This window comes from Podarcis tiliguerta, assembly GCF_965153285.1.
Source record: "Podarcis tiliguerta genome assembly, chromosome: 10".
Lineage (NCBI taxonomy): Eukaryota > Metazoa > Chordata > Lepidosauria > Squamata > Lacertidae > Podarcis > Podarcis tiliguerta.
The window spans coordinates 545384-572856 of record NC_139543.1 but is presented as its reverse complement, the minus strand read 5'-3'; the positions used below and the strand labels follow the sequence as shown (position 1 = coordinate 572856).

Below are 27473 nucleotides of genomic sequence, written 5' to 3'. Positions count from 1 at the left end.
CAGTCGTTGCCCTCTTCCAGCACTTGTGGAAGACCCAGCTCCTGCTTCATTGCTCCTCCTAATTGAGGACCACCCAGCAGCGCCAGTATCGGCCGCCGCTGTAGCCTCCACATCTGCCCAGAACCACACCATCAAACGTGTACTCAACTGGGTATGGAGGGGGTGGCTGGAAGGGTCTTTCGCACCAGAGTTCCAGCTGTTTGCAATCAGACAGCATGAGCTCTTGGCTCATTGCAGCTACCTATTGTGGGGAGACCGAGCCGTGGTTCCCCAAAGACTCCGCCAATGCGTCCTTGAGGTTCTGCACATCGGCTAACCGGGAATCGTCAAAATGAAGGCATTGGCTCGGTGTTACGTCTGATGCCCTTGTATGGACGATGCCATCACTTCAAGCATACCTGTCAAGCATACCAAGAGTCGAGACCTGCACCGCCAACAGCTAAGGGTAATACCTGGGAGATACCCAAGGCAGCCTGGTCGAGTGTGCACATCGATCTTGCCAGACCCTTTCATGGCCGGACCTTTATGGTAGTGGTGGACACCTATTCTAAATGGCTGGAGGTGGCCCTGATGCCCTCCACCACTACCGAAGCCGTCATCCGGGTGCTGCGGGGCCTGTTTGCAACTCATGGGTGTCCTGATGTCCTCGTCTCGGACCACAGTTCACGTCGGGCACCTTTGAAAAGTACCTCTTGGAGACTTCCGGGTTGGCGCCTCTGGTAATGGCGGATTTCCACCGTCTCAGAGGAATCCGCTCCTGGAAACAAGGGTCTGACCACCACGGCGAGGTGGAGACACGCAAAAAACCAAGGAAGGAAGAAGACCGTGGGCTTGGCACGTACCTTTTGCGCCTCCCCTACTCGCGGGGAGACCCAGTTTCGGGGCTCCGGAGCGACGTGGGGTGAGTGGCGCGGTACATCAAATCAATCGCTACTTTCAGGGAGTGAAGCCGCATAGCTGTTGCCAGAAAGCGCCGACTTTTCTTGTGGACATTTGGACTTTAAGTAAATTTTTGTAAGTAAATTGAATTGGATTACTAAATATTTGGATTTGGCACTTGAACGTGAAGGTCTAAACAGGAAGTCCACCTTCCGTTTTGTAAAAAGGTTAAAGCAAAGCCGCTGTAAGCTGAAGCCTACGAAAAGTACTCTGTAAAGTATTAATTTTCACCATTTAAGACATTGAACACCCCCTCGGAAGCAGGGGAAGAGGGGGGAATTCTTTTGTGGATGATTTAAACCTGCAGGACAGTGAAGAAGATGATTTAATTTACCACTGTCTCGAGCCTGGGATCGGGCTGTCAAAAGGCTTTATGATCTGAAAAAATAATAACGGGGGATGGAACACATCTTGATGGACGGTTGAATAGAGATATATATCTTTTCGTATTGATTTCGTGGTATTTAAAAAGAAGAAGAGGTGATTTGTAATTTTGTAACTGAACTCTGAACTGAAAATAACAAAAATAGAAACTGTTGCCGATAGAGGGAGCTTCAGAAACTGTTGTGACTGTTACACTTCTGAGGCGGAAAATTCCATTAAAGAATGGAGGCTGTGAAATAAGTGGCCTTGAAGAATTCTAAGGTAACACTGGAAAAACAAGAAGCTCCTGGGAACATGGCTGATAAAATAACTGCTCTGTTGGAGCAATTGATAAAGACAGTGGACACTCTTGAACAAAGTGTCTCTGGCTTGGAACAGAATGTATCTGTCTTGGAACAGAAAGTGAGTAATTCAACAGGTGCTGTTCGGGATGTGGAACCAACTCCGAAAGGGCAAGTATTGGAGAAGAGGATGGAACAACCAAAACAACCTGTTTTGTCTCTGCAAGATGAAATTCAAGTGGAAGCCTTGGCCTCAGTGATTCAAATTGATGGACACAAATTGAAGTTCGAGGTTATGGACTTTGAAAGTCAGAACTGGAGAGGCAGTGCCCCACTTGAACTGAGTAAGGCATGATGGATGGACTTTCTGTTGGAGGGTGGCGCTGCGGGAAAGCTTGGAAAAATGGAACTCCGTAACCTCAAAGAGACTGTGGAGTATGCTTTGGAATACCTCCTGGACTATAATTTTGAACATGAAGTATGGGCAATCATGTTGAAATTGAATAAAGGAGCTGCCGAGAAAAAAAACCCTTTGGGATTTAATTTTAGGTACTGAAAGAAACCGGCAGACAGATCAGGGAGAAGAGTTAAGAACCTCGGACATAAGAGCACCGGGTTGATGGAATTAATGGAACTGACAGAAAACACTGATAATTAGCAGAAAAGACTGATAAAATCCGAAACCAGGGGGAAGAGATGGTGGGGAAAAATTGGGAATTTTCTAAAACAGCATTTAGTATAATATTGCATAATTAAGGAATGTTGGGAGACGGTGGAATGAATTTATTTGACTTTAGTGGAAATATGATAAGGATTTGAGACATTAGGATTTAAGGGTATAAGACTTAAGGGTTTTCTCTTTTCTTTTCTTATTAGATTGGAGTATAGATAATTTGCTAGATGTTGATGGGAGGATAAGGTTTAAATGGATTAAGATAAATAAGTGAGTAAGCACTGAAAGATGGAAGAATTTGCTGACTTAATTAATAATTGGAATACAAAAAGGAAGGTGGGAGGAGGTCGAGGAAATAAGTTATTGAAGGATGGAACTCTGAAAAATGGAAGTGTTTTCTTTTTTAAAAAATGTCTTTGTTTTTTGTTTTTTTCTTGATGGTGGGGTGGGGGGGAGGTTTTTTATGTATTTTTAACTTTTATTTTTGTTTTTTCTCTTTTATTCTATTGTATTTTTTCTTTTTCCAATTTTTTTGTATTTGTGAAAATTGAAATAAACATTATTTAAAAAAGAAAAGAAAAGTACCTCTTGGGGCTGGGCATCCGCCATGCCCTAACGGCACCATTTCACCCAGCCAGCAACGGGCAGGCAGAAAGAATGGTGCGATAACGCTACACGGTCCTTTATTCCGGGGGATCAGGTTTTTGCCTGGAACTTTGTGGTAGTGGGAGTCACAGGGCCCCGTTTGTACCAGGTGGCACTCAAGAACGGACACTTGTGGTTCCAGCACATAGACCAGCTAAGGTGCAGGATTGGGGATTTGGACACTACCGCTGTGCCCCCAACTGTGGCCCCAGCTCCAGAGCAGTTGTTAATGGAAGGCGAGGCTCCACCTACATCTTCCTCACAAACTGAGGGCATGGAGCCAAACCAAGCCATTTCGTTGGGTCTGCCTGGCTCTCCAGAGACTCATACCACCGCCGTGCCTGACCGTCCACTGAGTCCGCTCGCGGTGGTTCCTTCGACAACAGCAGAGCCAGGGAACTTGGGCTCAATGCCACATTTGGCCGCACCACAGTCGCCGCCAGAATCAGAAGGCCACCAGGACTCTGGTACTGGCCCTCGGCAATCCAGCAGGGTTTCCAAGCGCCCAGCGCATTTAAAAGACTATGTTCACTGGACAAACTGCACATCTAAAGCTGTATGGTGAATAGGGTCAATTAATATGCTTATGTGTTTTACTGAAACCAATACGGGTATTGCTGTATGTAATGGAACCACTATGATTGTAACTAATGCCTTATCTCGGTTTCGGATGGGTGTTATGTATTGACGTTCTCACCCTGGCCCCCAGGGGTATCGTGGATATAGTTTTCACTCAGGTCCACGTCAGTTACTTTAGGTGGGAAACCCTGGGTTGTTGTTGCTACAATGTTGACAGCCAGCTGCCTATAAAAGCAGGCCGGCTGAGCTGTTTGCTGTTCAGTTCTGTTCCAGCTTACAAATAAAGAGCTGCTTTGGAGAAATCACTGCATTGTCTGCTATGTCTACCCACTATTTAACATATCTCATCCCCAGAAACTGGTGTGGATTGGCAGGTAATAGCCAATTTCAGCTTCCAGGGGTATCTGGACTTTGTCCAAGTTTTGGCTCAAAGGGTTTTTCATGCCATGGTAAAAGAGCTGGCTTTCTAATAGAAGGGTTATTAATGGAGCAGGTGTTTAAATTTGGGAGGTTCATTGTCTATGGGAAGATGGGATTTCTTTTTGGTTCATTCTAGATAAGTTGTTTCAGAGGACCATGGCGTTTAAGATAGCTAAGTGAGCTATCTACAGATTTTGCTTGGCTGAGGTTTTATTCCCACTGCTTGGGAAGTGTTGCTTTAAAGCTGAATCAGCTTTAAAGGATGTGTCAGCAATTGATAATGTTTAATAAATGCCATGCCTGTGCTGGATGTTCCTATTGCCCAACTTCCAGAACATGCACTCAGAAAACTGGGTCTTACCAATAGGATGCCTGGTGCAAGCTAATGACTTCCTAAAAATCACTGCAACCCACCCACCCACATGACCTGGGTTGCTGTGCAGAAGAGAACCCTGGTGGACAAGCAGCAGCAAGAACAGGCCCATCTGCTTTATCCAACTGAGTCTCTGTTACACATGCCAGGTCCAGTCCTCCATCCCCAATAAAATCATGGATGGCAGTGGTCTTGTGAATCATTGACCTGGCATTGCACAGCAGCACTTTCTGACTCTAAGAGCTGCTCAGCAGTGGAACAGACTCCCACAAGAGGTGGTGGACTCTCCTTCCTTGGAGGTTTTGAAGCAGAGGCTGGATGGCCATCTGTCATGGATGCTTTGGCTGAGATTCCTGCATTGCAGGGGGTTGGACTAGATGACCTTTGGGTCTCTTCCAACTCTGATTTTCCTATTAAAATCCTGTCATTTTATTCACCATTCCTTCTCAAATTTCAGTTTTCTTTATTTCACCACCTTGTTAAGCTAAGCCCATAACGCTATTATTATTCAACACAAGTGGGAACCGAAACCAAGTATTGCAGTGTGGAGTGTTCCTGTTCAGTATTCCAACCAGCCACATCATCCCTTTCCAATCCTTGTCCCTATTCCTGTTTTTCCATTCCTCCACTCCAAACAAAATTATGCACTCTGTGACCACGGAACATGCTGAGTTTCTATCAGGCTGTTTTCGGCTTAGGGCTTATTTCTTTAGGTTCCTTATCCTTGAAACTTTTCTATACCTTTTCAAATGCACTGGCAAGAGCACTGAAGTGTTTGTGTTGTGCTGACCTTGCCACTGCCTCACCCCATCCCCTCTACCTTCCAGGAAGTGGCAGCAGTGTGACCAGGTGAGCAACAGTGTCCCATCACACCATCCACTACTGCTAAATAATCTTACAGGTAACAAGATTTTGACAATGCTTCTGTTCCCCCTCAGTGAAAGTAAAATAACCGGTCATTCAGTCATGAATGACTGAGACTTTTATCTCTCTTATTTAGTAGTCATCTGCTGAGATATTTTATCCATAATTAATATTTTCAACAGATCCTAAACTATACTTAAAGGATGTTCATCTAAGGTGCATCTTACTAATTTTTAAATTAATAGATGTGTCATTATTTGCATGACCCAAAGTATCTAAGTTTAAGTTTAAAATATTTCAAAACAAGAAGACATACTGCCAATTTTTATTTGGTGTATTTATTTCCTTTAATTTAGACAATTTATAAGCTGTCCTTCAGTAGCAGGGTTCTCAGAATGGCATACAATTTACCGTATTTTTTGCTCTACAAGACTCACTTTTTCCCTCCTAAAAAGTAAGGGGAAATGTGTGTGCATCTTATGGAGCGAATGCAAGCTGCGCAGCTATTCCAGAAGCCAGTACAGCAAGAGGGATTGCTGCTTTCACTGTGCAGCGATCCCTCTTGCTGTTCTAGCTTCTGAGATTCAGAATATTTTTTTTCTTGTTTTCCTCCTCCAAAAACTAGGTGCATCTTGTGGTCTGGTGCGTCTTATAGAGCGAAAAATACGGTATTTTATGGGAAACACACCTCAAGGTAAAGAGAAAGCCATTGGGGAAAATAAAGAGCAGGACCTTTAATGAATGCAAGGTATTACTAGGTAATGTATTATGTGTTGCAAATAATTCTCTATTATCACCCCCCCCCACACACACTCACCTCCATCTTGAAATTTGCTTAATCTTTCAAAGTATGATGACATAGGCATTTGCACAATATCAAGGATAGCCAGTAATGTTCTAGTCAGTCTGAGTAGCTCACTGAAGCTATAAAAACCAAAGTATATAAGATTGCGAGCCAGGTGCACCACCTAAAGAAAAGGAAGAGGGGGGGGGGGGAAGGTCAGGAATATCAACAGAAAGAAAGAGGTCCCAACATTTAACTAGTGATGAATGGACCCACGTGGCTGCCCTAATCTAAATTTGGTGGTTATCTTCTGGAGATTAACAGAAATCAATCCAAATTATGGATTTGACCCAGAACAGCATAGAGCCCTATCTCCTACTATGAACTGTTGACATAGCTATACACCAGCCAATGGCTTTCAGTTTCCTCTCCTTACTGAGGAAAAAGGAGGTGGTGAGGAGACTTCCCACGAATACTCTGGCAAATAAATACCCATCAATTTCAATGTCTAAAAGTCAGTGTCTGCAGGGTATTCTGAAACCCTTCACCACCATGACCTTCTTCACTTGTAAGTTGCAGACAAGGGCTCCCAGCAGTGTTACAGCAGAGACAAATTACAGATCCATTTCTGATGAGGCTTGATGTTATCCAAAACAGACCAGGTTTGATACCATCAAATAAAAAAAAAATGCAGATCTGAAATTTATTTCCTACACTAAATTATATGATGGTAGAATCAGTCTATGAAAGGGCAGTAGGAGTGGGCAGGATTCCTAGTCCCTGCCTGTCACCATGCTGGAGCAGGCTTCTCCTACCCTTCCTTGTTCAAAGATACCACCCCAAGCCTTACCAAAGTTTTCATAACCTCCAAAAGGCACTTGCAGAAGATTCTATCAGCTGATATGGGTTTAAACAAGAACCAGAAAAATAAAAATATGCTGCTTTCTCAGCACTTAAATTTTGTCACACCCACACATACAAACATACTTCTGCAGGATGGAGCTGAAAAAAATTGATATGGCCACTCGGCAGGTCAGTCACTTATATTGTTGTTTTTAATCTAAACTGCATTTGGATGTGATTAAAGCTGACATGCTGCAATCATTAGGAATTATGTGAATTCAACAATATTTGCATAGATTTGCTATTTGGTATAATTTATTCTATTTCTTCCAGTTATGTGGAGAGGTATGAAGCTATGCAGGACACTAGAGCCCTGCCCCTATAAACAATGGAAATTTAATTTTTATTTATAAAAACATTTATGTCCAACTGTATAAAAAATATCACAGTGGTTAATAAAATTGTTAAGTTAAAAACAAGTTTAAAGTAAGGAAGTTAAAAACAAATATCAATAGATCATTGTGGGGGTGTTATCTGGGTTGGGGACTGGGGAGCAGGACACCTGGACCTGCAAAAAGGCACCCACTGAATCTCTACTTGCAGAGCATTTAGGAGAAAGGCTTGATCTCTCTTTGTTGCTAAATTAGCCTGCAGGTGCTCCACTCTCAGCCCCGTCAGGGGAAGAGGAGGTTGCCTCTGGGTCTGGTAACCCTCCAGCCTCTCCTGAGATGCAGAGGCTCAGGGCAGAGAGGCGGAGGGAACTAAGTGCCCACAGGAGGAGTGCTCGCCTCCAGGCCAGGAGAGACGAGTCACCTGTGGACTGGGGCCGCCCTATGCCTCGGGCAGATAAAAGCCAGCCAGCTCCAGTCCCAAGTTGTGGGAGCGACGTTGTTGGTAGCCAGTTCCTGCCTGCACCTTGTCCTGCCGGATCTCCTGACCTCACCTGACTCCCTGCCTTGGACCTAGCTTCAGCTTTGATGGACGGCCTCAATACTGCACCCTCGACCTCGGACTAGACTCGGACCACGCCTCACAGAAACCCACGGGACCAGCACACCTTTGGCTGATTAATATACTATAGCCTTTTAACTGTGTCTGTGGGAAGGGGGGCTACTGTTTTGTTGTCCTTGTTTTAATTAATTACCTGTGTTTTTATCTTGTATTTTATTATGTAATAAAATGATATTGCTTTGAAGGGTGGTATATAACTTTAATAATCAATCAATAAATAAGCATACAGGTGACACCTCATTCCCAAACTACTAATGATCACACACAACATATTTATACAGATATTAAATAACACTGGGGAGAGAATAGTGCCCTGGAGAACCCAATAGCACAGATGTCAACAGGCCGAGAAACACTCACTCAGTGATACTTTCTGGATACAACCTTGATGATACAAACAGAACCACTGTAATACAGTGCCTCTGATGCCCATATCACTAAGTCGGTCCAGAAGGATACCATGGTCAATGATATCAAAAGCCACTGAGTGAACAAGCAGAAGTAACAGGGGCGCACTCACTCTGTCCCTCTCATGATGAAGATCATTCATCAGGGCAACCAAGGCCAATTCAGTTCCAAAACCAGGTTTGAACTCGGATTGTAGTGGATCTAAAATAATCAGTCTCTTCCAGGAATAACCTTCTCCACCACCTTTACCAAGAAAGGGGATCTATAGTTGTTACACTTTGTTGTGTCTAGGATGGACTTTTTGAGAAGTGGACACACCACTGCCTCTTTAAGTGCAGCAGACATCACCCCAACGCACAAGGAGGTGTTTACCACACCCATGACCCATTCAGTCTCCCCACCCCAGCAGGTTTAATAAGCCAGGATGAACAAGGATCTAATGAGCATAAGTGCAAGTATCCTGTCCACATCTTCAAGCCACCTCAGCTGGTACTGTCATAATTAGGGTTGCCACCTTTGGTTGGGCAAAATACAAGACAGGTCATGCAAAATAAATGTCAGGACTGGCCGTGGTCCTCTTCCGATCACCATGCAAACGCTTCCTGTTCTTTTATAACTTTTTATTATGTATTAACAAACAAACTTTTAAACTATCCTTATCTTTAATTATTCTTCCTCAGAGTCACTTATTTCAGATACCTTCTGAGCTCTGCTTCTCCGAGACCAGCCACCCTCAAAATGGCGAAGGCGCCTCTCCCTTCGCTTTCCCGCTCTTTTTTCTAACCTCCTAGAATCATAGAATCATAGAATCATAGAGTTGGAAGAGACCACAAGGGTCATCGAGTCCAACCCCCTGCCAAGCAGGAAACACCATCAGAGCACTCCTGACATATGGTTGTCAAGCCTCTGCTTAAAGACCTCCAAAGAAGGAGACTCCACCACACTCCTTGGCAGCAAATTCCACTGTCGAACAGCTCTTACTGTCAGGAAGTTCTTCCTAATGTTTAGGTGGAATCTTCTTTCTTGTAGTTTGTATCCATTGCTCCGTGTCCGCTTCTCTGGAGCAGCAGAAAACAACCTTTCTCCCTCCTCTATGTGACATCCTTTTATATATTTGAACATGGCTATCATATCACCCCTTAACCTCCTCTTCTCCAGGCTAAACATGCCCAGCTCCCTTAGCCGATCCTCATAAGGCATTGTTTCCAGGCCTTTGACCATTTTGGTTGCCCTCCTCTGTACACGTTCTAGTTTGTCAGTGTCCTTCTTGAACTGTGGTGCCCAGAACTGGACACAGTACTCCAGGTGAGGTCTGACCAGAGCAGAATACAGTCTAGCTCCTGGCTAGAGCTGGCCTGTATCTCCTCTCCTCCCAATCTGAGCTAGAACTTAACCCTTGCCTTTCCTGGGAACAGCCATTCCCTCCCTGTTGTTCCTCTTGCTCTCTTCTATTAGATTCACTGCTCTCCTTCCCCCCTTGGAGAAAGCTTTCTCCCTCTGGGAAACTGGAAACTTCTAACTCTAACTCTTCCCTGACAATAAAGGACAAATTGGGGGGATTGGGGGTTAAAAATTACTTTACCTGATGCAGAAATGCCTTCAAAGCAATCCATTACAATGATCAAATGAAAGCTATCAGTAACTACAAACATTCCAATGATACTGAAAGGAAATCCTCAACCACCCGCTGAATTTCTGCCTATCAGAAGTAAGATAAATGTAGAAACCCAGCTAAAAAAGAAGAAAAAAAAGAAAGTGGAGAAAAGATAGCAACAACTTCTTAGGTTTGAAGTGGCTGAGGTTGCTGCTCCAGGAAATGTTTCACCCGTCCTCTTAGGCAGTGTTTCTTGGGTCTCTAGCTGTCTTTGGATTACACTTCCCGTCCTCCCCAGCTAGTAAGACCAGTGGTCAGGGATGATGGGAATTGTAGTCTGAAAACAGCTAGAGACCCAAGTTTGGGAAACATTGTCTTAGAGCCCTTGGAAACCCAACCAAACCCAACCCAGAAGAGCCTGCTGACTGGCAAGCTCTATTGGCCAGATTGGAGTGTCAATCAGCCAGCTTGGGAGGGCAGGCTAAACCTCCAAGTTGTCTAGCAAGCTGGCCTGTGTGAGACAAGCAAGTTAGGGTGAGTGCACAAAGGAGGAAACATTAATGCCAATTTTATTTTTTCATAACTGGTGGCAACCCTAGTCACAATAGCAGCAACTTTATTCTCAGAGTGTTTAGCCAGTGACAGCTAGCTACCATGTGCTCCAGAGATCTGCCCCTTCATCAAGATTAACCATCCTACAGCCACACAGAACAGCTCTGCTGGACAGCTCCCTAAGGACGCAATAGAGGCAGTAAAGTAGGATCTCTTTGCCGCTCACCACCACATGATAGGCCCAATTATGAGCCCAAGCATGTGCTTGGTTGACTCCTAAGCACGTTTTACGCCACTTATGCACCAACCCTCTCCCAGGCCACCTCACTGACTGCACCTCTTAGGTGTACCAAGCAGCAAAATGGACCCCACAGTGCTGGAGCGATCATATCAATGGCTCTGCAAGTCTCACCATTCCATAGTGAAACTAGGGCCTTAACAGGATCAACTGTTCTATCCATTAAAATCGTACTGAACCCACCCTCTGGCTACAGAGATTTCAACAAACATTGCCTACAGGTTGTTAGGTATTCTTAATAACCTTCCCCACACCATACTTGGTTTGGTAAATTCAGAATCAGCAAGACCTCAAGTGGGAGGTGCAATGGTGAGGTAGGAGGCAGAGAATGATGGTAAATCAGCTGATATTCTGCCACTGCTCCCCTTTGCTCTTTTTTAAATTTGAAAAGCACTCAGTACTGGCAAGGATAACAGAAAAATACCTCAAAAGTTAGCTTGTTCTTCTGTTTGTCTCCAAAAGGAAAGGGTTGGTTCACAACTTCTTTCAAGTATTCCTCTACAAATTCCATTGTCAAAGCAAATTTCCTCTTCATGTCATTTCGTGAGGAATCTGTGAAAGAGTCATACCTACAAAGCAAGACCATGAGCAAAAGCTAAATAAGTGGGAAACAGCAGGAGGGAGTAAAGGTTTAATAAATAATTTTTGGTGCCTCACAAGCACAAATGTTTGATAGGTTGTAGACATCTCCCAAGAGCTTGTCACAAAGCCCCAAGAAAGTTAAAGCGTAGATGGCATCATGAGAATCAGCGTAGACCTCACCATTAATTATTACTATTTGTAAGTTTTATACTGCTTTTAATTACTAATTAATTCGTTTTTATTGTAAGACATCCAGAGTCTATATTAAAAGGTGGGATAAATAATAAATAAAACAAAATTAAGCTGGACTGTACATTCTGTTAAGCGGCTGATGATATACTCTAGAAATCTACTCCACAAACTCAAAGGTCCATCCTGAAGATATATAAATATGCAAGGCTCCTCCAAAACAACAACAGAAACCTCTACCTCAAAATAAGGACCCTTCCATGAGCACAACTCTCCTTCTATGAATGGAAGCTCTTTTGATTCACATATAGAATCCAAGCTTATATCTACACACAGCAGGAACCTGTAGCTATTCTGGACACCAACGTAATGCATGCATTTATAAACATGTATTAGTTATGCCCTTTTGTTGCCGTTTTATGTGCACACACAGCGTGGAACCCCAGGCAGCAACTCACAGCAGAGCATTAGTGATTACATGCAAAACTTGGAGCTTGTCAGTACTCTAAGGAACATGAATTCTAATATGAAGCAGTTGCATTGCATAAAGCTATGCCAAATAGCTTCTTCCTAGGATTAACTATACCCCACAAAAGGGTGGTATTGGTAATTTTTTGAGTGGCAGATGAATTTAAAGAGCTTTCTTCGGGATGAGGTAGTCACTAGATGATTACGATGGTGATCTTCTTCTTCTTCCCTTGTTATGGATCTTCATGGTACAAAAGTCAATACTAAAATGTTATACTGTGTTACCCACCCAGGACAGAAACCTTTTCACTTTCATGCTGCATAAAAATTCTCAGGTTTTTATTCTCAGAGATGATAAGAAATATTGTATACTGCCTTAAGTTCCGGTCTGGGAAAACAGCAGGATATGAAGTAAATAACTATAATAATAATAATTGCTTCATAAGAACGTAAGAAGAACCCTGCTGCATCAGAACCAGAATCCATTTAGACCCAGGATCCATTAAAATAATTTAAACCAGAGTAGCCTGCCAAGGTGCTTCTGTGTGCTGCAGAAGTATCTCACCCAGTGAGGCAGAGTTGCAAGATTAGCTTCCTGCCAAGATGGGGAGGGGCATGTTCGGGTGCACCAGTGGAGCTAATCCACTGCTCTAGACAATGCACTTGTACCATGCCAAGCTCCCTGCCACCTTGTTCCTCTCCCTTCCAGTAAGAGGCACTGCCAGGAAGCTAGCATTATAGCCCCATCCCCCAAGCCACTTCTGGTATGCTCAGAAGCAGGCAATGGCCTAGTCTTATTTGTCTTCAGAAGACTGTATACTGCCTCTGAACATGGAGGTCCCATTCAGCTATCAAACCAGGAAGCCTATCCTACATGAATTTGTCAAATCATCTCTTAAAACCAACTAGGACTGTGTCCATTATGCCATCTATGATGATGATGACGACTACTACTACTACAAATGAATCTGCCACCAATCAGTGAATGTTCCATTTTGTTGGTTTCAACAGAGAACTCACTCGTGGATAGTGATCTTGGTAGGGATTTCAGTCCATAGCCTGGCATACTTCACAGGCACCACTATCTCCTGAGGATCTCTATCCACATGCATATGCAGCATGAGACGGCAGAAGGAGGCTCGCAGGTCGTAAGGCAGGCTCTCATCTGACATGCAGCGCAGGATCAGATCCACCGACAGCTGTGTGGAAATCTGGTTTATAGCCAAATACTGGCGATCCAGACACATTCTTGCAAAGAGGTTCAACTGGTACCTTAGAAAATAATAAAATAATGTCATTTCTATTTCTGTGTTTGTTACTCAATAACCTGGTTGCTAAGGTACCAATCTAAACATCTGAGGAATATTACATAAACTCAACCAACACATTTCTAGTCTTTTACTGGACTATGGCTGCTAGACTCTCACTCAGTTATAAAATACAATCCACATTACATGGTGTTAGGCCTGGGCAATGTATCAATGCATCACCCAGGACACGATGGCAGCTTCACCCGGTGGTATACCATGAGTGAAACCACCACTGCTCCGCCTCCAGCACCCAGCAGCAGGAATGAGTGGCCCCAGCTGGGCCTGAGATTGGGGAGGGGGCAGGAGGAACAGGGACAATTGGGCATGAGGTGAAGGAGGCTTGAAATCGGGGGGTGTAAAGGAAGAAGCAGTGAGAATTGGGTGCAGGGTGAAGGAGGCTTGACATTGGTGTATGTGCGAAGGAAGGAGCAGGGAGAACTGGGCATGCGGTGAAGGAGCCTTGAAACTGGGGTGGGGTATGTGCGAAGGAAGGAGGGGAAATCGTGTGTGTGTGTAGGAAGGAGCAAGGACAATCTGTCATATGGTGAAGGAGGCTTGAAATCAGTGTGTTTGTGTGAAGGAAAGAGTAGGGAGAACTGGGCATGCGGTGAAGGAGCCTTAGAACTGGGGTGGGGGGGGGTGAAGGAATGAACAGAGAGAATCAGGCGTCTGGTGAAGGAGGCGGAGAAATTGGCTCCTTAGGAAATCAGCTGCCCCGAGGAGAATGGTGGCTAGTGAGTGATGCAAAGCAGGGAGACAGGGCTCATCCTTCCCCCCTCCTAACTTGCTGTGTGTGTTGCATCCCCTCCATTTCATATTGCAATGTTTGGCTGGTGATACATCACAATGTTGAAATGCTGACATTGCCCAACCCTGCATGGTGTACACAGCACTGCTCCGAATAAATCCCTCAACGACATTGAAATTCTTACATTTAATAGCAGTTTTGCAACCTAGCCTTGTATCCTGCCATAAGCCATGCCTAATGAAAACGTTAAGGACACAGGCTGAAAATCCACAAATCAATCAGCTGACTTACAGTATACGGTCAATCTTACGCACTTTACTCAGAAGCCAATGTGTATGTGTTGTGGGGAGGGCTTTCTTCCTGGTAAATGTGCCAAGAATTGCAGTCTTAATTTAATTCAATGAAACAACTTTAGTTTAAATGAAGACCTATCAATGAACTGCAGATTGTACATTAAGCATCTCGGGGCTTGTTCAGATGTTATTTCCCCTCCGGGAAATGAAGCAACACCAAGTTTGATTTAATTTGATACTGGTATAACTTTACATTCTTCTATTAGCAGAGTATCTTACACAGGGCTCTTTGTAGTCTCCTAGCCATGCACTGATCAGATCCACATTCTTGTAGCTACAACAATGCTAGTGGGTGTTCCCATGCCATTCATCTGACCCCCAGTGAAGTATCTTTCACAGATCAATAGTAGTCTTTTACCAAAAATATTAATTTAGTCCATACCCAGCAATGCGTATGCTTTCAGCCTTGGACCACGTTGCACAAAACACCATTGCAGTACCTTATAAACACAGCTTGGTTCAGTCATTGTTTTCCAAAGTTTATCCCACTTTCTGGTGGAACCATGCTGGAGATGGGTGTGTGTTCAGTATATTTTTTCTCAAAGGGAAAATTCTTACCGAATTAATGCTTAGCTCAGGCCTCCAAAATTTGTGGAGTGCATGTTGAATCCCGGCAATGAACTCTGAGGACATTGATGAATCCAGAGAACACAGAAGGAACAGAAAGGATTAACTTGTGTCCTGCGGGACAAATAATTCACCTTTTTGGAAAGCTGCTTTACCTGTAATAAGTGAGGACTTCTAAATCAGCTTTGGTGCCCTCCTTAGCTTCTTGGGCAAGATGCCTGATGGCTTTGCCATGAGGTTCCTTGTTGCTATCAATCCAGTACAGCCAAACCTCTTCCTCGTCCAGATCATCAGAGAGGGTGGAGCAATCCAAGTGGTTGTCCATTTGCACTGAGACCAACCTTAAAACAAACAGTTTACACTATACCTACTAATGATCTTCTTAAAACTGTGTGAGACAATGTAAAATAATTAAACTGAGAGGTCAATTAACTTACTTGGTCTGAATGAGAATATCAGCATTTCCTGGGCTCAGCATATATTTGCAAATAAGTTCCTGAGTGACTGGGATTGCAGTTGTGTTGGAAACACACAAGTCTGACAGGTAGTCCAAGAACCTTGAGGTGAGGGGGAGATTAACAAGAAAATGAGATGGGTCACACTGCAGGAATTTATTGAAAAGAAACAACACAATGATTATCAATAGTACCCTATCTGTAAAATACTGAATGCAAATTTAAATTACATATAGTGCAAAGTTTATGTAATCTATCATTTGTTCCTGGACACAGGTTCATGATCACAGATACACAAATAAAAAGATGATCAGTGTACAAATTTTTAAAAGAAAGCAAAGAAATGGTGTGGGCTAATTCAAACCTTGGCTCTCGATTCCTCCTGAGTAAATTTACAAATGTCTCTATTTCTTTAGCTGTGATATGTTTCTCTAGTAGCTTCCTGTTGTTGTGCAGCAAAGCTGTGATTGTGTCTTCTGCCAATATATCATAGCCGATCTGAGACTGCATGACACAGAAGTTCTTAGCAATGTATTCCTGGAAGAAAATCCCAGGGTAGTCTGTCACCAGATTGAAAGATGGAAGGTTCCACACATGACCCACACCCCATTTTTGACCAGCAATATTTAGTTTGATAGGCAAGTAGATGAGAGACCATGGTTCCTTTCTTTAGATTACGAGAAGCATACTCCATATGTGTTTAGCTATTTTAGTTTTGTTTCTATCTTGATCCTTCTCAAGGCACAGAAGCCATTAAAAATCATTAAAATACAGGTCAACAACAAAACAAATACTCAAATCAATCAAATCTTTTCCAAGTCTGATTATATTAAAGATATCCCAAGAGGAAAGTTTTGCTCTTATGGAGTTGGATTCAGGTTTGGACTTTCACAGAGCTCAGAGAAGGGCTGCTCCACAACTGTGAGGCAGCCACCAAAAATGTTGGTCTGTAACAGCTGTCCCCAACTTGGTGCCCTTCAGATGCTTTGGACTACAACCCCCATCAATCCCAACAAGCATGGCTGATGCCCATGTTGGCTGATGTGCTGTTCTAGTCCCATGGAAGAGCCTATAGAGCAAAGCAGCAAAGCAGATCACATGGAGAGCACCTGATGAGCAACTTGCAGAAGTGAACTTTTGAGCCTTTTGAGCTTCTACCTCCACTTCTGCTAGGCTTCACCCCTTTGTGGAGAACTAGAGTCTCTTGAAGGTCCAGCCTTCTGGCCTGACAAAGGGCACCTCTCTTGAATTCAGTGGCCTTCCACCCGGTGCACTCCGGGTGCCACTGGACTGGCAAGGTATTGCAGAGGCACCATAGATTCATAGCTGGGATTCCAGACTGGTTCAAAATTGACACCTAGACATACAGTGAAGAAGGCACTCTCACTTCACATACTTATCATGCTGATACACAGGACCAGCAAGAAGGTGTATCTGAGGTATGTATGACCTAAGCTATTACAAGATTTACACATCCAAATCAGTACCTTGAACTGTGCCCAGAAGACAATTTAGAGTTAGTACAGCTGCTAATCAGCATGATAATAAAAGTTGCTTCTTCACATCCCCAAAAACCTGACCAGCATACTTTTGTCTGATCAGCCAACTTTTAGCTTTGATGTTTACTTGACTCTCCTTGTAAAGTTTGCCCTAGTATGACCCACAAATGCTTAGATACTCCACGTACCAATCAGTACTAGAATATTCCTTATGACAGGAAGATTCCTTCTCACAGACTTTTGTTCCCAGGTGATTCATCAAGATGGGAGTCCACTAGTCCACTGCAGACCAGTAGGTAAAGCAGGCATGGCGCTATTCTGGAAGAGTGCAAGTACCTCTGCTAGTCTATGGTCAGATCACCTCCCCACTCTGCTCCTTTCCTTGCTTTTATTTATTTAAATATTTCTATTATGCCATGCATAGCTCCCTGGAGCCCTCATGGAAAGAAACCAGCAAAACAATAAAAGTGATAAGAAGTCAACCATATCAGTTCAAAAATTCCACACACAGTCAACAAATCAACCAATAAATGGCACCAATCTTTTTTTAAAAAATCAGAAAACAAGTCAGTTTATCAAACAAGATGGGTTAAGGGGGATGTCCTGGGAACACCCTGCTGACTGTTGATAGCAGCGAATTAATCCCACCTTCATCTGTTTAACTCCAGGTGGAGCCAATCATAGCATAGAGATTCCAACTCAACAGCACCTCATGCTACTATACTGCACTTGGTTAAAGTAATGGTATTAATCCACAGTCACACTGAAAGTGAAATTTTGGATCCATAAAATCAAGTTGGCATTACTTTCCTGCAGCAGTCATTCCACTGGATTCAATGAATCTGTAAGCACAACCAAGGAGTCCACTGTATACAATTATGTAGCCACATAAGAAGGCAAGAGAAAAACCTGGTTTTTCCTGTAGTCCTGCTGGGAATGCCGGAGGATTCTGTAACAAAGCCTCAGCATGTATTTGTACGGGGCATATCTCTGGTCGCCCAGATCTTCAAGTCTCAGTATGGCTCCTTCTCCCGCTTTGTCTTTAAATGGAGCTTTCAATATCCCAAATATCTGTTTGTATATACATATAGACACATAAATACAAAAACAAAGTGATGACTAATGGTGGGGATAGAAAAAATTTTGGTGAATTCAGTGAACAATATATTATATAAGCATTTTGAGCCAAGGGGGAAATAAAATGTGCCCCACCACTGAGGTTGAATCAATTCAGTAATGAAAATTGCATGGCATTCTATATGTAATTTTCACTATGAATTCACTTCATCCTCCAACAGGTCATCTCATGTTTAAATTATTTTAAATAATACTGTAGCTTAGCTCCCAGCAGTGCAGCAGCTACAAGAGCAAGAGAGGAGGAAAGTGGTCACAATTTTCACCCTGTGCACCAGCATGCTGCCTGATAAGCTTAACTATGGTTTAAAAGTAACAGTGGTTTGCAGTGAGCTGAGGAACTCGTGGCCCTGCAAATGTTGCTGGACTACAACTCCCATCATCCCTGATCATTGGCAATGCTGGCTGGGACAGATGGAATATGGAGTCCTGAAATATCTAGAACACTGACTTCTCAACAAGAGGGGGCATCTGAACATTTCAGGGTATGTGTGTTTCCATTAAAAAAGTGTGATCTAACCAAAAGATCAACAACATGAAAGTATACAAGTCTGAAATGTTATGTTCAGAGGATGACAAGATCACATGCAGCATGATCTGCATGTCATCATGAGTGCAAAGAAGTTCAACATTATCTCTTAAGTGGTGTGACATGCAATATACAGAGCGCAGCAGTTTGTCATGCACTGTGTGGTTAATCACTCACATGTTGATTTATACTACTCATTTCAACTAATTTTTACAACTTTGAACATACCATACACTACTGCTATTACATATCCGATTATCCTCGATTTAAGGCTGAGGTTTTTTTCAGTGTGCTATGTGGGGATGGAATTGTGCAGCTGGAAAAATGGACAGAAAACTGGATGTGTTGGGTGCATGTGTTTATTAAGCACTTAAATGACAGATAATATCAGGGATGGTAGGCATATAAATTAGATGAGCTCAGTGTCTGTATGTAAATTACCCAAACCATATTAAAACACCTTCTTTTGGGACAGATCCTCCTCTACTTCATCTTCACCTTTGGGCAGGTAACACTTGCATCCTTGTAAATACCCTTTAAGTACTCCTGTTTTTGTAGCTTAGGCCTATCTCACACCCTGTGTTCCTTCTGCACAGCCAATACATAACAGCTGGTCATGAGTCTCAGTTAGTCAATGGTGGCATATTATACTGGATATAAAGACAGAAGGTTCTTGTTTCCACAGACAAGCAGGCCTGCATTTACTTTTGATCACAATGCTTGCCAAATATTTCACCAATGAAAACTATTTGTTTTTACTCTTGCTTTCTTGAATGAGAACAACATTCACCATTTTCCCCACAAACACGAGAGCTGGAGAGAGAACTACAGCTGAGTATGAAAGGCATAAGTGATCTAGTTAGTGAGCCAATCCAGAGAATTCTACCAATTTATTAATCCCTGCTGGCTTTGCTCACCAAACTCATCCACCTCTTAGTCAGGCTTTGCAGATTACAGACCAGGCCAATCTTATGCCTGCATTGAGTCTGAAACAGACCACCTAGAAACCCTCTGAAAAAGCTTCACTGCTTGGCAGCTTGATTCTGCAGACAATAAAAAATATTCAGGCAATGGAAACTGAGCTGATTGCAGAACACACTGTGAAAACGATTTTATCACTTATGTTCAGTCCTTGTCAGAGCATCTCCAGAAGGACTTTTTGGAACGCAAGTGTGATTCAGCTGCCAAAGATGATTTCAAACAATTCCCTTCGGGGGAAAAATGGTTGAAATATTTCCCTGTATATCCCAAAACAGAATAACAGGCTCTGCACATCATTGTGACATTGTCATCCACATGCCTTTGTGAAGATGTTTTTTCTGTTCTTTTAGATATTGAAACAAAGCAGCGCAGCAGGCTGATGCTGAAAGTGAAACAAGATGTACTCTGTCTTCCACGGTGCCCAGAATCCAAAAGCTTGTGACAAACATGCAGAATCAATGTTGATATTAATAATAATAAAAGCATTTTTTTTGAAATTTATAAAAAGTTTTTTAAAAAGTTATAAGTACTTTGATTGATTTTTATTATTAAGCCCCAAAATATTATTTATAATTAATATTCAATCATTTAATTTCAATCATTTTGAAAATGCAAATAAAATAATTAGGAGAGGCAGGTTTGAAGAGATTTTTATATTACCTAAAAGGGGACATTGGGTTTAAAAAGTCTGGGAAACACTGACTAAAGGGGTCAGTCCCCCCCACACACCTTGAAGCGATATGCAAACAAGGCCACTGTATCTTTGAAGAATATGCTCCATATTAAATATTTCTATCAATTACATACCTGTGCCAATATATTTTGTTCCCTCATTAATTTTTGCCTCTCTCGGTTGGGCTTAATGACCATCACATCCAACACTTCCTGGCCATTATTGTGCACATCAGCAACAAAGAAAATGAGATCTTCCAACAGCTTGGTTACAAACCTATGTTGTTTGAAGAAGTACAATACAGTGAACAAGTGTAGCTCTGTAACAAAATGTTACAGCATGGAGTGTTTCTGTTCAGGGTTTCAACCACTCTTTCCTTTCCCACCACCCCAAACTCCCAGCAGTCAGTCATCATTCTGCACCCTTGCATCATGTTCAGTCCACATTGGGCTGTTTTGATAAATATTTTATCTCCGTTTTTCCCATTGGTTTCTGGATGCTGGGGGTGGGAGTGGGGCTCAGTAACATCAACTTATTTCATTTCTTCATTGGTATCTATGGGCAACTTTCTCTTAAGTCCCCAACGACAACAGCAAACAGCTTCTCTGTATAATGTAAGAATTGACCTATCAAGACAATGAAATGGTTCTTTCTAACGGGTGTATGGGCGTTGTCCGAATCTCCTTGTTCTAGCCACACTATTCTGTTCCTGACTCCCACCCATTTCAAATTTCCATGCCGTTCAATTATTATGGAACTGTTTTGAGGGTTACTCACACACAATTCCAGTTTTTTGCCCCCTGCAGTTTTTTTGTACTTGGGATTTGCTAATACTTTTCTCTTGTCCCGCAGTAGTGAGGTTTGGGCTACAGAAGCACAAGATAACTCAAATAGGTATAGATTGTTGGCATCCATCTGTCTCAAAACACAATGGAGTGTGCCTCTGGGGATGAAGTCAAACCGTTGTGTTAGCAGTGACCTCCCTGGGGCACAAGCTTGGGTAGTGTGTCTCTAGAGGTCCTGGGCTGCCCAGACGACAAGACACCTGCCTTTTATATATAAAAGGATAATGATGTAGATAATATAGATAATAATGAATAATGATATTTTTCACATAACCACAACCTCCACAAACATCCCACTTGTGACAGGCATTTTCCTTGTTTGTTATAATTATTACTGACAAAAATATATGGGGTTGTCTCTAGCATGCTGGTTCACCAGTAGACTTTTTTTTTTTTTTTTTTTTTGCACATAGCAGAATTACCTCTTCCTCTCCTGTCCCCTCAAACTCTACCCCACCAGCCACACACCTCTAAGGTTTGAGAGGCCCTCTGGAGCAGATCTGGGGGACATGCAAGGGGAGGACAGGAAACCCATTGTTGCAGCATTACATACAATCCTCTGACTCCACAAATCTGCAGACCTTCACACCTAAGAAAAACACAATTTTCCACAACTCTTGCACTATCAGAAGCCAAGGGAATACAGAATTGACACATTGTATGCACATAAGGAAGTCAATGCACAGAAGTCTTTTGAGCCTGAAAGTGGGGCATGGGGTTGATACACTTTCCCTAATCCTCCTTGTGTTCAATACATACACATTTTTGAAAGCATAAATAGGCTCCAGGGCTGAAAGAGCACAGGGATGGGGAATCTGTGGCCCCCCATATATTGTTGGGCTGCAACTCTTCTCTTTCCTGCCCATTGGGCCATGTGGTCTGGAGGTAATGGCATTCTCCTATGCTGCAATGGGTTTATTATTTCCAACATCTGGTTTAGTAGTCTCTTGTGGAAGCCTGTATTAGCTGTAAGCATTTGCTTGGTATCTTTAGGTCGGGGAGGGAGGCAAAAGGTAAGAAAGGATCACTGACCTCCTTTCATTTTGAGTTACAGAGCCATTCTCCAACTTTTTAACTGTGGATGCTAAAACCTTGTTGGCATCATTAGCAAAATCCAAATCTCTAACCTCAGACAGAGGAACAGACACAATAGCAAATGCTTCCTTGTCTTCTTTCGTTTGGCAGGTCCCAATCTGTAATATTGGCAGGGGAAGAACAACCAAAATTTAACGTGAGAAAGCAGGTTTCTTTGCTTAAGTTATGTTGACTGTTGGTATTTACCTTTAACATCACAGGCCTTTCTTCGTCTTTGTCTATTGGGATACTGGTACTGGTGACCCATGTGTTGGTGCACAGGTGTCTCAGTCGCACATAAGAATTTCTAAACAAAGTAAAACAACAGCTCTCAAGGATAAATGTAAAATCATTGGAGCATCAAATGTTGTTTTCAAATCCACTGGGAAGGAATCAGCTGACAATGGGTCCAGCCCTGGTCTCCACCTGTGGTTGGAGGCTTTATGCTCAGATTAACAAGAGGAAGGAAGAAGGAAATGTGGAGCACTAGCCTACCCCTCTTCTTCCCCTGATTTCCTAGCCAGCACCAGCTACCTCCATCACAAAGAGGCAAGTAAAGGAAGGAGGTGGAGGAAGGCTAGCCTAGCATGCTCCCTTAGGAAGCACTATTGCTCTGCAGGGTCATATGGCTTTGCAGTCTTCACACACATAATCACTCACCCCCAGAGAGAGAGAGGCTGGAGACACCGGCTAGGCAGGTACATGGAAGGCAACCTCTGCCTCTCTCCCAAGCACTACCTGGCCTTTCTTACAAGCTTAAAATAACCCCCAGAAATTGGGTTGCCGCAATGCCCCCTTATTATAGACGGGCACAGGCTCTCTCCTCCTCCACACTTCATCAACATGAGTTCCGGCACCTTCCCCCCCCCCCGCCAAAAAAAAGCACTGGGTACACGTACATGTACACACACACACACACACACACATGTAAAGCACCCCTGGACGGTGCTTTGACGGTCCAATCAAAGATGACTATGGGGTTGCGGTGCTCATCCCCCTTTTCAGGCCAAGGGAGCCAATGTTTGTCCACAGATCGCTTTCCAGGTCATGTGGCCAGCAGGACTAAACCACTTCTGGCACAATGGAACATAGTAATGAGTGCCAAAGTGCACAGAAACATGATTTATCTACTTGCACTGGTGTGCTTTTGAACTGCTAGGTTGGCAGAAGCTGGAAAGAGCAACAGAAGCTCACCCCATCACGCAGATTTAAACTGCTGACTTTTCAGCTGGCAAGCCCACAGATACACATGCAACACTACCTTGGAACCAGGCAGTCAGCTCGCTGAAGGGTGGTTGCATCCAGTTCAAAAAGAGAGGCAATATCATTTCCATGTGGCACAGACACCAGTGTATACATAATTTTTTCCCCAGCATGTCGTTTCTTCTTTGAAATGAGAAATTCGCTGTCTCTCTGCTGATGAAGAACAAGGACACTTTGGTTTACACAGCATCCTATTGTTAGTTCTGCAAGAATAATATATTTTTTCTTTCCAAGGTGAAGAGGGTAGGGCTACTCGAGTGAAATTGTAGGGTTACTAGCTTCTTTTCTCATATTCAAAACAGAAGGACCAACCTGCCTCAAGGATGCTGGGATGCAAGCTGCCTTTTCACACAAATAGGTCAGAGGCCAACAAAAAGTCCCTATGACAGAACATGTTATTGCTCAATGTGAGTTCCGTCAGGGCTGCTGGGTGTTTGGCAGAGGAATACAGCATCAAAGCGCTTGCTATAAAGGAGTACAAAGATAAAAGACAAAGGACAGACAGGAGGCATCGAGCATCAGGAAAGGCTGTGTTTTTTTGTCCCTACCAACAAGGGCAGTCAACTTTGCAAAACAGCTTGTCCATGATATGTGCTCCATTTATATCAGTCCTTGAAATATACTCAGTTGAGTAGTAATTTCATGTTCTTTATTTCAGCTCATAGGAACAGTGAGCAAACCCCCCCCCCCCGAACCTCAGGCTTTACATACATTATTTACACAATGAGTACCATCTGATTGGTTGATTATGTTTCCCTCCTGGTGCCTGATTGGGCTGCTCCTCCAGGCCAATCAGGTTGTTGCATTCTAGGACACTACCTGCCTCTTGTTCTAGTACATAACAGTCCTACACTGCACATTTAGCTGTTGAGATGTGGCAAAAGCTCAACCAGGAAGCCACTACTGTGAATACAGGTCCTAGCTAGGTATTGTGACTATGAATATCATGTGGTGTGGTATAGCCTTCCTTCGGACTGTATATATGCCCTGGAGGAGGATTCTAAACTCAAATTCTCTCCCAAGTTTTTTTTTTTTTAATAAACTCAAAGTTACCTGCATACAGAAAAACAGCATGTCTGGATGAAGAATTTTAACCGAGTATTTTTCCTTACTTAGAATGAGAGAATCGTAGGGTTAGAAGAGACCCCAAGGCTCATAGAATCATAGAATCATAGAGTTGGAAGAGACCACAAGGGTCATCGAGTCCAACCCCCTGCCAAGCAGGAAACACCATCAGAGCACTCCTGACATATGGCACTCTATCTCTCGTTCCTCTTTTGAAGTCTGCACAAACAGTGGACTCACCCCACTAACTGCCCCCAATTAAATATAGCACACACCTCTCTCTGTATGCTAATTACACCAGGTTTTACAATTTACCACAGGCTATCATGTGGGGGACTTGTGTGAAGGAAAACTTTGGGATTACAGTCTCAGGCAGAAAATGCTCAATCAAACAAGAAAGGTTTTATTAAACAAAATGAAATTTGTGAAACAAAGTGGGTCAGGAAATGCATTCTTTCAGGTTAACTTATTTACTTTAATTAACTATAATATGTCTCCAGCTTAAACACAGTGTTTTTATTTAAACACAGTGTGTGCTTTTATTTAAAATGCATCTCTGGGTTACTTGTGGGACATAGGAATTCGTTCATTATTTTTTCTTCAAAATATAGTCTGGCCCCCCACAAATTCTGAGGGACAGTGGACCGGCCCCCTTCTGAAAAAGGTTGCTGACCCCTGCTATAGGGTAATTAAAATAATTAATAGCCTTAAAAGGTAAAAAAAAAGTCTCAGACTTTCTTGATTCTCTTTTGTGCCAGGTCTATACTGAGATCAGAAGTAGGGCCCTCCCTATAATGCAATGATGATAACCTGTGGCTTATTGTGGAAATGGTGCATCCAAAAAACTATGCAAAGGGTTAATGCTGTAGTATATAATCTTGTGATGTCATATATACTGTATACTGTATAGTTCAGTTATCAACTTAGAGTTTTAACTGTGAGAGCAGAAAGTGTGTTGTGTTATGAGGCTGCCTCCTAAGAGCCAGTCTGTAAATGTTAGTCACTCCGATACAAAGTCATGTAAATATATTTTAGTAATGTATTACATGCCTCTCTTGTATATTCAATCTGACAAGAGCAAGCACAGCAAGCAAAGTGATATGTTATTTTTAAACTTTGTGTGGTTTTTCTATGGGAAAAAGAGAACTGTGAAAAACAACTTCTGCACAACTCTGTAAAGTATAATTACCACACTTATTTGGGGGTCTCTCACATCAACAGCACCAGCCAGCATGGCCAATGGTCAAAGATGATGGGACGATGCCCAGCAACATCCAGATTAGCACCTCTGCTATCATGGCTTCCCAAGTCCATAATTCCCTCTTGAACTATACCAGCCTAACACCCTCTATATATTTTTGGAGTCATGTTGTTGTTATATATTTATTTATATCCCACCTTTTTCCCTGACAGGGTCTAAAGACAGCTTATTGATAAAATATGAGCAGCTAAAAACACGGGGGAACAATAACTAAAAAACAAACATTAATAGAATTAAAGCATATTGTGGCATTTGTTTTTAAGCCAACTCATTACACATTGTAAAATTTGTTTGGTCTGTTTATTTTGGAAAGCCATAATTATTGCCAGTTGCTTGGAGAACTTTTTGTCAGGAAAAGTTGTTGCCATGTTTTAAAATAAATGAATAAATAGAAAGCAAAAGTCACATCAACATAGGATTTTTAAGCTCCCAACTCTAACAAAAATATATTTCTTGTCGATATTGTACACAGTTTGTTTCTACAACCCAAATGTCACAGGCACTTTCTTTCTAATTAGATCAGATTATGTAAGGGAGCTTTTCACCACATTTTATTTAAAGAAGCAGTTGCACTTACCAAAGCCTTTTCCCCATTACTACCATCTGGATAGTGTGGATTAAGCTGTAAAAAGAAAGCACTTTTAATAAAATTTTGAAAAAAGGGAGGTTGATCTTAAACTGCATATGTTATGTATGTTCAAAAGGCCATAAATATTGTTCCACATGCACTTAAGGCTTTTCAACTTTCCTTTCCCACCACAAACCCACCTCCTGACCAACAGCATGCCTGTCTTGCCTGAATTAACTCCCAGTTTCTTAGTCTACATCTAGACTATTGCAGCATTTCTGGAACCTGTTCACCAGGTAGGACCAAAACCAGCACAGAACTGTGCCATCCAGGGATCCAATCCAGCAGATGTATACAATAGTCAATGGTATAAAAAGCCACCAAGAGGTCTGACAGAAGAGGGATGCAGTTCTCCTGTCCAGTTCCAACCATAGTTCTACCATAGTTCTACCAAAGCAATTTCAGTCCTAAAGTCTGACTGAAATGCATCTAGATAATCTGTATAATCCAAACCACCTAGAGGTGGGTCACCACCCACTCAAGCGCCTTGCCCCCCCCCCCCAAAAGAGGGTGGAAACTGGTCCAGGTGGTAGAGGGATCTTAGGAGGGTTCTTTTTAGCAGTGGTTTCACATTTTTCACCCCCTCTACACATTTACTCAATTCCTTCCTGAAAGTTTTACTGAGCAAGAGTGGGAAAGGTCAAGTTTACATGTGGCTGGCCTCAAAGTTCCTGCCCATATTCTCAGGCTAAACAAACTGAAAGATATGCATCACAACAAGACAAGCAGATATTTTAGGCACATCCACAGACACAACAATTTATCTGTAGTCCAATCTGCAAAGTGTGGCGCAAATTGGCCACAGTGAGCCACTGAGACTTTTTCTAAACCTCATGTCCTGACAGGTCTAGTATTAACTGAGTCAGGGCCATGGTTGTCATGACAACCACAAACTGCTGAAATGTTCCCTTAGGGAACCTCAGCATTAATGTTGAAATTTTAAAGAACAGTAAGGAGGGAGAAGCCCAACATCACCTCAGAGAGGAAGAATATTGAGCAGTGGGCTATATGTGCATCAAGAGGACCCCAAGGCTGACTGGTAGACAGGACACCTAGAGAGAAGAATGGCTTTATTCTACCTCCCCAACTTGCAGGATGCAACACTCAGAAATTGGGGGTGGCGTTGGGAGAGGTTAACACTTTCTAACTTGTCCATCCGTATTTCTGTCACACACAAGTTAGGTTAGCATGCTTATCCAGA

At 42.7% G+C, this 27473-nt stretch overlaps 2 protein-coding genes across 9 annotated transcripts in view; one reads left to right on the top strand and one right to left on the bottom strand.

Moving 5' to 3' along the window:
• The window catches only part of NUDT5 (nudix hydrolase 5), a 1423229-nt gene that overhangs the window by 884250 nt on the left and 511506 nt on the right, over positions 1–27473 (top strand). The gene's annotated exons all lie outside the window — the stretch shown is intronic.
• ITPR2 (inositol 1,4,5-trisphosphate receptor type 2) overlaps positions 1–27473 on the bottom strand; it is a 320952-nt gene that overhangs the window by 205522 nt on the left and 87957 nt on the right. For 5 of the 8 annotated variants that reach the window (XM_083399206.1, XM_083399209.1, XM_083399210.1 and 2 more), the window contains 12 exons: positions 26222–26266; positions 23317–23471; positions 22263–22362; positions 22014–22174; positions 20271–20412; positions 17729–17890; positions 15685–15857; positions 15303–15422; positions 15021–15206; positions 12908–13159; positions 11073–11217; positions 5976–6126 (listed from right to left, as the gene is read on the bottom strand). In XM_083399206.1, coding sequence (XP_083255332.1) covers positions 5976–6126; positions 11073–11217; positions 12908–13159; positions 15021–15206; positions 15303–15422; positions 15685–15857; positions 17729–17890; positions 20271–20412; positions 22014–22174; positions 22263–22362; positions 23317–23471; positions 26222–26266 — 1792 coding nt within the window. The remainder of the gene's footprint in view (positions 1–5975; positions 6127–11072; positions 11218–12907; positions 13160–15020; positions 15207–15302; positions 15423–15684; positions 15858–17728; positions 17891–20270; positions 20413–22013; positions 22175–22262; positions 22363–23316; positions 23472–26221; positions 26267–27473) is intronic. The other 3 variants (XM_083399207.1, XM_083399208.1, XM_083399212.1) reach the window with 3 other exon arrangements.